Source organism: Aquarana catesbeiana, linkage group LG12, assembly GCF_042186555.1.
Source record: "Aquarana catesbeiana isolate 2022-GZ linkage group LG12, ASM4218655v1, whole genome shotgun sequence".
Classification (NCBI taxonomy): domain Eukaryota; kingdom Metazoa; phylum Chordata; class Amphibia; order Anura; family Ranidae; genus Aquarana; species Aquarana catesbeiana.
In genome coordinates, this window is record NC_133335.1 from 105304806 (window position 1) to 105316811 (window position 12006).

General features: G+C 44.4%; 1 protein-coding gene across 1 annotated transcript in view; it reads right to left on the bottom strand.

The window, feature by feature from the left end:
• ARHGAP23 (Rho GTPase activating protein 23) overlaps positions 1 to 12006 on the bottom strand; it is a 529546-nt gene that overhangs the window by 24531 nt on the left and 493009 nt on the right. Inside the window, exon 23 of the mRNA XM_073608262.1 lies at positions 7998 to 8029. Coding sequence (XP_073464363.1) covers positions 7998 to 8029 — 32 coding nt within the window. The remainder of the gene's footprint in view (positions 1 to 7997; positions 8030 to 12006) is intronic.

Here is a 12006-nt window from a genome sequence, read left to right on the forward strand (position 1 = left end):
GAAATCTATAGAATTGCCGATTAGTGAGCCTGAATTTCTCCTTGAAGGAATCAAAGGTCGGAAGAGAGCCACTAATACAGATATGCTCCAGGTTTTTGATACCTCTAGCAGCCCAGAACCCTGGGTTTGGGATATTAAGAAACTCTGTTAAATGTGGGTTGAACCACAGGGGGGTGTCTGGAGATCTAGTGTGAGGGTCCCTTTGTAGTTTACAGATCAACAATTGCCAAGCCCTGATCACTGCCTTCATGGAGGGTGTGAGGCTAGCCAGTTATGGGCGTGTGACAGTAGTACAGCAAAAGAATATTTCTGAAGATCCAGACAGGCTAGGCCACCCTCTGTCCAGGGCCTTTTGAGTATAGATTTGTTTATTCTGGGGAGGGGGGGGGGGAGATTTCCACAGAAAGGGGGTTATAATGGAGTAAAATTTTTGGAAGAAGGCTTTGGGGATCCACATTGGGGAGTGCCTCAGAGCATATAGAAAAACTAGGAGGAATTTCATTTAAAGTAAGTTTATCCTGCCAATGAGGGATAATGGCAGGTTATTCCAAGCCTGAAGTTTCAGTTTGAGTTGGGTTAGTAAGGGATAGAGATTTAACTTAGCAAAGTCAGAGACTCTAGGGGTAATGGTAATGCCCAAATAACGGATAGAGGAGGTCCAGGCCAGTGAGACAGAGGTATCTGAATTAAGTTTTGCCTGAGAGTCAATAGGTAGTGCTTGGGATTTTTCCCAATTGACTCTGAGCCCAGATAGTTCTGAGAATTCAGAAATGAGCTGCACGGAGGGAGGATCCCGGGTCATTGAGAAACAGCATGGGGTCATCCGCGTATAGAGCGTGTTTTTCAGTGATGGTGCCTGCTTTAATGCCCCTCACAGAATTTGAGTTTCTGAGGGCCGTGGCTAGGGGTTCCATGACCAGGGCAAATAAAAATGGGGAGAGGGGACACCCCTGCCTAGTTCATCTCTCAGCTGGGAAGGGGTCAAATAGCAGGCCCCCTAGTTTGATCTGTGCTGTTGGTGATTTATACAGTATATCTATCCACTTGCAAAAAGAAGGACCGAAACCAAAGGTCTGCAGGAATGATTTCATATATTATATCTAGTGCTACAATTACCCGGGTTTGTGAATGAGAGTTTGGGAGCTGCAGATGAGTGAGAACTCTTCTCAGGTTGATGTCAGTAGATTTTCCTGGCATGAACACGGTTTTATCAGTGTCGACCAGATCTGGTAGAATTCTGACCAACCTAGTGACGCGAACCTTTGCCAAAATTTTTAGATCATAGTTCAATAAAGAAATATGCCTGTAAGAGGCACAGTGTTTCGGGTCTTTGCCCAGTTTAGGGATGAGAATAATGTGGACTCCGTACATAGTGGGTGGTAAGGAGTTGACCTCTAAGCAATGGGAGAAGAGTAGCTGGAGCTTGGGAGCTATAATCTTGGTGTATCTGGGGCATCCAGGGCCTCGATCTCTATAGATGGGAGGCTGGGGAGATGTAATTGTTGTAGTTCAGATTTGAGAACCTCAGGAGCAGGGCAGTGGGGTTGGTGATATAGGTTCCTAAAAAAAACATAACATTTTTGAAGAATTGCGTCAGGATCAGTAATACTAGTCCTGGTCTCTGATAATAATTCGGGGACTATATTTTGAAATCGCCAGAAGCATGTTTCAAGCGGAGAGTGGTCAGAGAGTCCCGCTGGGAGATAGGAGGCCTCAGATACTTTAGAAAGCGCTGGATCACTGCCAAACGGAAAATCAATTCTGGAGCCAGATTTGTGGGTTGTGGACAGGTGTGAAAAGACCTTCTGGAGTCAGAATGTTTCCAATGCCATCTCGGTTAGAGCAAAGGTGTCCGCCCATTGAGTGAGATCAGGCGAGACAGTGCACTGGGGGTTAGAGGAGTCTAGGGCAGGATCAAGAATTGAATTAAAGTCCCCAGCAAAAATGATATGTGTGGGGGGAAGGGAAGCAAGTTTCTCGCTAATGGAGAAAAGTAGAGTGGGGTCTACAAGAGGGGGTAAGCAGATATTTACAAAAGCCCAGAGGACTGAATGAAGTTCAAGTAACAGAATTATGTATCTGCCAGTAGGGTCCGAGATCACTTTCTCAACTTTACATGGTAGGGCTTTATTAATTAGGATTTAGACTCCTCTCGCATAGACCGAGTATGTGGCATGAAAGACCTGTCTTACCCAAGATCTACGCAGAGCCAATATCCTACTTCCCATGAGATGAGTCTCCTGTAGAAAGAGGATGTGTGGCTTGTAGGACGCTAAGAATTTGAACATTAGGGAATGTTTAAATTTGTCATTCAGGCCTCGTATGTGCCAGGAAACCAGTTTAACATCAGACATAGCCATCATGTAATAATTTCAGATAGTTAGTAAATATGTTTCAATATTGACCTTAGAAAAAAGTTCCTCAGCAAACAGTGGCATAGAAATGAAGATGAAGTGGTGATAAGCATGACAGTGTAATCAGACAATCAAGTAGTTATAACCTTTGTAAAAAAAACTCCCTACTACTTAGCCAATACCCCAACATAAGCAGGCTTGTAGTTTAATCCCTAAACTTTGGTACTAACAAAAATCGCCTACGAGAGAATCAGAGTTCGAGGGAAGAACCCTGATGGTGTCTAGCTTCTAACAGCAAACATGGGTGGGGGTTGTGATTCCCATCACATCCGGTGGGGGACTGGGTAGTCCATAGATGCCCTGTGTGGGCACAGTGTCATTGAGAAGGTGTGTTGAAATGTCTTGCTGTAGCTCCGATTAGTTGGGAACAAGTGAGTGCATGGGAGAGCATTGTCACAAGTAGGGGGGTGAGCCGCCCTAGTCGTCCTGCCTTGGAAGGGGCCTGCGGCAAAACACAGGGAACAACCTGAGTCAGCTAGTGGAAGGCCAGGCCACCCCCTGGTTTGGGGCATGCTTAGAGGACAGCTGGTCAGTCCCGTTAGGTGGTCACAAGGATGAGGAAGGGTGCCAGGCAGCTGGGTGGAGAGGTCCCCCTGCATGTCCCCTCCGCGGGTGAACCGCCTCGCTCCACCTGCCTAACCATACAGGATTGATCAATCAACAAACAATCCTTGGAACAGTAACAATCTAGATAAAGGAAGGCCCGTAGACGTGGTGTATCTGGATTTTGCAAAAGCATTTGACACAGTTCCCCATAAACGTTTACTGTACAAAATAAGGTCCGTTGGCATGGACCATAGGGTGAGTACATGGATTGAAAACTGGCTACAAGGGCGAGTTCAGAGGGTGGTGATAAATGGGGAGTACTCAGAATGGTCAGGGGTGAATAGTGGGGTTCCCCAGGGTTCTGTGCTGGGACCAATCCTATTTAATTTGTTTATAAATGACCTGGAGGATGGGATAAACAGTTCAATCTCTGTATTTGCAGACGATACTAAGCTAAGCAGGGCAATAACTTCTCGCAGGATGTGGAAACCTTGCAAAAAGATCTGAACAAATTAATGGGATGGGCGACCACATGGCAAATGAGGTTCAATGTAGAAAAATGTAAAATAATGCATTTGGGTGGCAAAAATATGAATGCAATCTATACACTGGGGGGAGAACCTCTGGGGGAATCTAGGATGGAAAAGGACCTGGGGGTCCTAGTAGATGATAGGCTCAGCACTGGCATGCAACGCCAAGCTGCTGCTAATAAAGCAAACAGAATATTGGCATGCATTAAAAGGGGGATCAACGCAAGAGATAAAATGATAATTCTCCCACTCTACAAGGCTCTGGTCCGGCCGCACCTGGAGTATGCTGTCCAGTTCTGGGCACCAGTCCTCAGGAAGGATGTACTAGAAATGGAGCGAGTACAAAGAAGGGCAACAAAGCTAATAAAGGGTCTGGAGGATCTTAGTTATGAGGAAAGGTTGCAAGCACTGAACTTATTCTCTCTGGAGAAGAGACGCTTGAGAGGGGATATGATTTCAATTTACAAATACTGTACTGGTGACCCCACGATAGGGATAAAACTTTTTCGCAGAAATGAGTTTAATAAGACTCGTGGCCACTCATTACAATTAGAAGAAAAGAGGTTTAACCTTAAACTACGTAGAGGGTTCTTTACTGTAAGAGCGGCAAGGATGTGGAATTCCCTTCCACAGGCGGTGGCCTCAGCGGGGAGCATTGATAGCTTCAAGAAACTATTAGATAATCACCTGAATGACCGCAACATACAGGGACATACAATGTAATACTGACACATAATCACACACATAGGTTGGACTTGATGGACTTGTGTCTTTTTTCAACCTCACCTACTATGTAACTATGTAACTATGTAACAATAGCCAGGATGGTAAATTGGAGTAAGCATAAAGATTACTGTAAAGATAGTAGCCAGTTATCTGCCTCTTCGGGGGATTCAAAAAACTTCACCGAACCACCATGTTGAACTCGCAGGCGACTTGGGTAAAGCATGGAGTCCTTGATTTCCCGTTCCCGGAACCGTCTTCTGACATCAGTGAAGGTTTTGCGATGTCTCTGTAGGTCCGCGGAGAAGTCAGGATAAAGATGTACCACAGTGTGCTCAAAGGGAAGGGTGGGACGTTTGCGGGCTTCACTGAGGATGCGATCACGGTCTTTAAAGTTCAGAAACCTCACAAGAAAAAGTCTTGGTGGGGCCCCAGGGGGTGCTCCAGCCAGTTGGGACTCTGTGGGGCCTTTCCACCACGTAGGTCGTGGGGACCTCGGTCAGGTTAAGTGTCTTAAAGAAGGCCTCTGCAAACTCAGCTGGGCGGTCCCACAAACTCAGCTGGGCGGTCCCACAAACTCAGCTGGGCGGTCCCACAAACTCAGCTGGGCGGTCCCCCTCCGGGAGACCCAGGACCCTGACATTATTCCTCCGGAGGCATTTGCGTCATCAGATTTAGCCACAAGGAATTGGACGGTGTGCTGCAGGGAATGGAGGGCATCATCGTGGCAGGCAGTGAGATCCTCCGTGGTAGAGATCCGCGACTCAGTCTCAGAAAGTCTGCCCCTGATTTTATCCAGATCTGCCCTGATGAGGTTACATTCCTCAGCCAGGTGGTCGATGCGAACCAGTAGGGAGGTTCTACTCTGTTATATGGCCGTGACGATAACATCAATGTCACTCGTTTGTGGCAGCACCTGCGGAGGTGGAAAGGCCGTCGGGTTCGCTGCCTGGTCCATGTCTGCTAACAATCTAAGTTGATCCAGGATGGCACTGGGCGGACTCCTTTTTTAGTCGCTGATTTGCTCTTTGAGGGCATGAGTGGGTGATCTGGAGAATTTTGATCAAATTGCAGGGAGGTAGGTATACCCATTTAAGAGCCTGTGATAGGTAGAGAGGAAGATTCCCTGCAGGGCTGGCAGGCACCTGAGGCTGGTGCAATACTGAGCTTTCTCTGGGACCAGGTGAGATTGGCTGTTGGTCCCCAGTTGCCCCACCCCTAGCCTGCCCCCTCCAAGGATGCTGACACAGGAGATGGAGTATGGGATGGCAGCGTTTCCTGTATATTACTGCACCTAGGTAAGGAGGATGGGGCTGGCTCCGTAGGCCTCAAGATGGCGGCGGGCCGCGGGGGTGTGGAGCTGGCCGTCAGGGATCCTCAGGCGGACCCCCACGGATGCACACACACGATCTGCCCCCTCCAGAGATGCTGTCACAGGTGGGTGAGGATGGGCGGCCGCTCGTCCCGCGGATCGCGGCACTCAAGACCGGAGGATGCTGGAAGCTCTGTAGGCCTCAAGATGGCGGTGGACTTTGGCTGTGTGCAGCGGGCCGGGTGGAGACCCAATCGGCTGGCTGGGCTCCTCGATACAGGCTGGGGCTGAGGTAGGGGATGCCCAGGGACAGGTAAGAGGATGTTGGAGGCTCTGTAGGTCTCGGGATGGCAGCGGACCTCGGCTGTGTGGAGGGGACCGGGTGGAGACCCTATCGGCCGGCCGGGCTCCTCGATACAGGCTAGGGCTGAGGTAGGGGATGCCCAGGGACAGGTAGGGCAGATTTGGTGGCTCACCAGGGTTGTCTGTGGCAAGGATGGCAATGGATTGTGGCAGGATTTGCAGAGCTCTATGACAGCACATCCTCCTCAGTTCACATCCGGACACTGCTATTTGTTATTTAAAATCCATTTTAACTCATAATTCCGTATTTCTAATGAAATGCATCAAGATAGTTTCTTTATCATATAGAATAACTTTTTTTTTAATACATCCACTCTATTCAAAATTCAACAATATATATATATGTTCAAAAACAACTGCTATGTTCCACTTACTGTATTGTCTCAATGCACCATCCCAGCAATGAAACGCCTTGAAGGTGTTTTATGCCTAACGCGATTAAAGAGGTTGTAAACCCTCGAGGTTTTTCACCTTAATGCATTCTATGCATTAAGGTGAAAAACCTTCTGTAGTGCAGCAGCCCCCCCAGAGCCCCCCTTTAACTTACCTGAACCCGATCTTTCCAGCGACGGAGACGAGCACAGCAGCTCCAGGCGCTGTCTCGGGTCCTCACTGGATAGACTGATAGCAGCAGGAGCCATTGGCTCCTGCTGCTGCCAATCAAATCCAGTGACACGGGAGTCGGGGCCGAGTCCTGCTGTCTGTGCCAATGGACGCAGCAGCAGGACTCTAGAATGCACCTGCACAAGTGCCCCCTTGGAAAGCGGCTCTCCGAGGGAGCACTTGAGAAGAGGAGGAGCGCCGCTGAGGGACCCCAGAAAAGGAGGATCGGGGCCGCTCTGTGCAGAACCCTTGCACAGAGGAGGCAAGTATGACATGTTTGTTATTTTAAAAAAATAAATAAATAACCTTAACAACCCCTTTGAGGCTCCATGCACAATGAAGCTCATAAACTTATGTTTTTGGGAGTTTGGGCGTTTTTTTAACAGCCCATAAACTCCCCTCTATGTTATCCTATGTGTCTATGCACACATGGACGTTTTTGGACGTTTATCAGCAGTGGAGTTTATAGGCTCTTGTCTGAATGCCCTAAAATCGTGTTCGGGAGCTGTTTTTCTGACCACAAAAAATGCTTAAAAACGTTAAGCGCACTTAAACACTAATCAATGTCGATAAACGCTCAAAAACGTGGCTCACCAGAGTTTAACGTTTTTGATCCATTGGAAAAAAAAAATTTCTTAAAAAAAAAAAAAAAACACATGGAAAAAAGCTAAAAAATGCTATTGCAAAAATGTTGAAAGACTCACTGCAAAGCTATTGGCATTATTATAACATTATTTTAACATCCAGTGTGCATGGAGCATAAAGATGAATTCTAGGCAAAGCAAAGCATTCTCTGAATGGTGCCCATGCCAAGTGGTCAACCACCTGTGTTCAAAATGCAGAAGAACAGCTGCTTGTCATCAGACCTGGAAACAAGTGGAGATCACTGGACTAGCGGTTGTCTACTACAGTAATTTTCAGCTTCCAGGGCCATCGGACAGGTATGGTATATGTATAGTTACATTGGTCAAAGTTGAGTCAATGTAACTATGTATCAACTTATACATACCTGGAATTCATTTTTCGGTTCCTTATGATTTAGCCACAGATTCATATAGGTTTAGTAAGGTGTATTTGAATCTGTCGCAAATCTGACAGAACTTTGATACAATTTACTTCAATATGGAAGATGTCATATTCACCTCCACTTTCTTCATTTCCATATGAATTGGATGCAACAATAGTGACAGACAGTGAAAACTACAATTTGTCGCAGGTGTACCAACAATGAAAAATATGCACAGGTTTCTTGAATGGTGTAAGGCTTCTAACTACAGTCACACCTCCAGATAATGTGCCACAAATGTCTTATTGAATCGGACCCATTGTGGCATCCCACACGTCTACCGCACATAACACACACTGAGGAACACCTCAGTGAGGGTTTTTTTCTGAAAAAGCATAACACACAGAACATGTTCAGTCATTATAAGAATCATATTTACATCACTTGCGCCAGCTCTAAGCCCAAGTTAAACATCTAATGTATATTCTCTATATACTTACCTTTGCTTTGGCAGAATCACTGTTGGTTGAATCTAAACAAAATCAGAAAAGACAATGAGAGTGTGTCAAGGTCACATGTAACAACAAGCTTTAAAGTGGATGTAAACCCAATGTCATCCTTTCTAAACTACTGCCATAGGGGTTATCTATAAGGATATACATGCCTCCTGCATGTATCTTTACCTGTCAAATGTCTCCCCTCTGTCTGTTATGAGACCCGAAAAACTGCAGATTCTGTGGGTGGGTCTGTTGTCTGGAGCTCGGTGGGTGGAGTCATGATGTCAGTAGACTCCCCGCCCACCTCTACACTCCCCTTGTCAACATGCATTTTTCTCCTGTGTATTTCTCTGAACTTCTACTATGATCTCTAACATCCAGTGAAAAGACAGGAAAGCAACCACATGACTTCAGCATGTCAAATCATGCTGAGGTGTGGAGCAGCCAATCCTGGGAGAACTGCTGAAGAAAGGCGTGGGGGTGGGAATTAAAAAATAATGCATGTCTTAGGCTAGTGCACGAGATATGTAAACCACCTGTCACTCACAGCAAGGGGGAGTATTTGACAACGTTTTTCTCTGTTTGTCAAGTTTTATCTCACTGAACAATAAAAGAGGATTGCTCAGAGCTGGATTAACTCTTTGTGGCAAGACTGGGCTCAAATGATAGGAAATCTTATACTCTACATTATGACATAAAAAAAAAAAAAAAAATTGGGGGTTTACATCCACTTTAAGCTGACCATAGATGGATAGAATTTCAAACAAAAAGTCTTAGGAAAATACGTACTAAAATACTCAGAAGATTCAGATTTTGTTTACATTTAACATTTGATTTTGGAATAAATGGACTTTACTGCACAACAATCAAATACAGTTAGAAATTTGTTTGAGAAAAGTTTTCTTTCCTGCGGCTTTGAAATTTCTTGTCACTGTGGTTGAAAACGAACATTGATTTGACCTACTATTAATCAGAAAAAAAACTTTCTTAGAACATTCTTTCCTAAGAATTTAGGTTCAAAATTTTACCCATCGATGGGCAGCTTTAGATCAGCTTTCTGTGGCATATCTATGCTACCAATTCTTCCAAAATACCCTCATATTCTTCACAGCACAAATGAGAAACCAATATCTAATACAGATGTTCAACACATAATACACCACAGACATATGGTGCCTCCTTAAATCATGGGTACTAGACTGTATAATCTGTGCTTGAGTATTGTTTTTAAATAATATCTACATCTAGACATTCAAGAGTACCTAAAATCCTCATTCTTATTATCACTGAAGATTTAAGGAATGTATTGTTTTCATTATCAGCTTCAGTACCATAAGCATAGGTATGGTGATGATACATTCTCCTATACTGCAAAGGGAAATCCTGATAGCACCCATTCTGCCTTTTTTCAAAAGACAATAGAAAGAGCAATGGTAATTTGCAAAGTGCAGTGAAACCATAGAAACCAATGACAGTTTACTGTCAGTTTAGAACAGCGATCTCCAAAATGTGGCCCTTTGCTTGCCTTTATCTGGCCCTTGGGGCACTGTTCTTCACACTGATATAAGGAACTATTCCTCCCACTGACACCATTAATGAGGCACCAATCCTTCCACTGACCCCAACGAAGAGGCACCATTCCTCCCACTGACAACAATGATAGGGCATTATTCCTCCCACTGATATAATGATTGGTTACTATTTCTCCCACTGACACCATTGATGAGGCACCAGTCCTCCCACTGACCCCAATGCAAGGGCACTAATCCTTCCACTGACACCAAAGATAGGACACTATTCCTCACGCTGATACAATGATTGGTCAACTATTCCTCCCTCTGACACCAATGATGGGGCACTATTCTTCTGACTGAGACCATTGATGAGGCACCAATCCTTCTACGGTCCCCAATAATGGGGCACTATTCCTCTCACTGACACCAACGATGGGGCACTATTCCTCCCACTGATATAAACAGTTTGAACTATTCCTCCCACTGACACCAATGATGAGGCACTATTCTTTCCACTGACACCAACAATGATTCTCTATTCCTCCCACTGACACAAACAATGGGTCACTATTCCTCCCACCGACACCAATGATGGGGCACTATTCCTCCCACTGATATAAACAATTGGACACTATTCCTCCCACTGACACCAATGATGAGACACTATTCCTGCCACTGACCCCAATGATGAGACACTTTTCTTTCCACTGACACAACAATGAGGCACTATTTCTCCCACTGACACCAACGATGGGACACTATTCCTCCCACTGACACCAATGATGAGACACTATTCTTTCCACTGACACCAATGATGGGGCACTATTCCTCCTACTGGCACCAACAATGGGGCACAATTCCGCCCACTGGCACCAAAAATGGGGCACTATTCCTCAGTCTACTGGACACAGGCATTATGTATTACTTTGTAATCCCACTGACCACCAAACCTGAGATATAGTCTATTCCCACTAAGGCTGGGGCATTTTCTACTCCCACTGGCCACAGTCCGGCCCCCATAATGTCTGAATGATAGTAAACTGGCCCTTTGTTTACAAAGTTTGGAGACCCCTGGTTTAGCACAAACAGTATTTGCAAGTGGAGGCTATGCGCCACTGTACTTTTTTTTTTCACCATAGGGAAAAATGACAGTGCTATTGAAATTCAGTCCTTGAGAGCTCCTGTGGGCAACACACTCAGTTCACTTAGTTTACAATACATTTGATAACTATGCTACTTATTAATGATACTACTACCCATTATGTAAATCCAAATGTGCAAAAATATATAAGATTGCCTTTAGCATTTTTTGCAGAGCTTTCAGAAAAGGTTTGTTTGTAGGAACAAAAATTACTTTGTATTCAAATCCCTCAATATTATAGCTCTTGGTAAGAAACTACAATAGTAACCGTACTGCTTCCGAATCAGGGTTTTTCAGGAAAAACTAATTTCCTTGGAGAGAGCTTGTCAAAGAATGAAAAAAAAAATGTACAAGCCCACATAATTCCAAATACAACAAAATGTATATATTTAATGCCCGTATTTAATAGCTCCCATTTAGACTACATAAAAACCTATGTAACATACAACACCTTGGTTCATACATGGAAACAAGCACAAGACTACACAAGAGAGACAAATGCAGGCTCCTCCAGCAAACAAGAAAATGGGAATGAGTTGCTTGGCCGCTTGATGGAGACATGACTGAAGGTATACATGTAGGATGGTTAAGAGAGACATTGAGGTATATAGAGGTAAAAAAGGAATGCACAGTAAATAGAGGAAATAGGCAACTTTTTGAGACATTAGCATATACTATGATGTATGAAAAATAGTGTGCCATCAGGAAAACATATTGCCTATAAGCAACCAATCAGAATCTTAGTTTCATGCCCTGACTTAAAACTACAGAAGTGACAGTCACAAGCACAAGTTCAGTACAGTAATTATGGGGAATGAGTCTTTATTCTAACGTACTTTTCATACATCAGCCTCAGAACTATGTACAAAATGATTTAACCAACAGAAACCAACCAGATGAACAGAAAATTGGAACTAGGCCAGTCCATAGCCATTTCTCTTCCTAATGATATACAGTATGCAATTTGGGGATATTTATACATAGGCACAAAAAGCAACATACTTCGTATTACATTTTATAGAATAAACTTAACATAAAAGCAAAATTTTAATTTTAGGTGGATGAAACTAGCGTAATCGCTCACTGACATCTTATGTGTCTCAGAAGCAAACTCTCACCACTGAAGTTGCCGTTACTTCCTCTCAGCAATGACATAATGAAGGGACAGGGGTACATTTTTGTCCCCCATACTGTAAAATAACTGACCTGACATAACTGACTTGATATATGGACGAAGCAGTCAAATGAGACTTCTAATGGACACAGTGGAGGGGAACTAAAAATTCAGGTGCAAAAAGTGGACCAAAGAAAATGAATAAGCTATTTCGCTAACTAGAATCCGTCATTTAATGGGGCA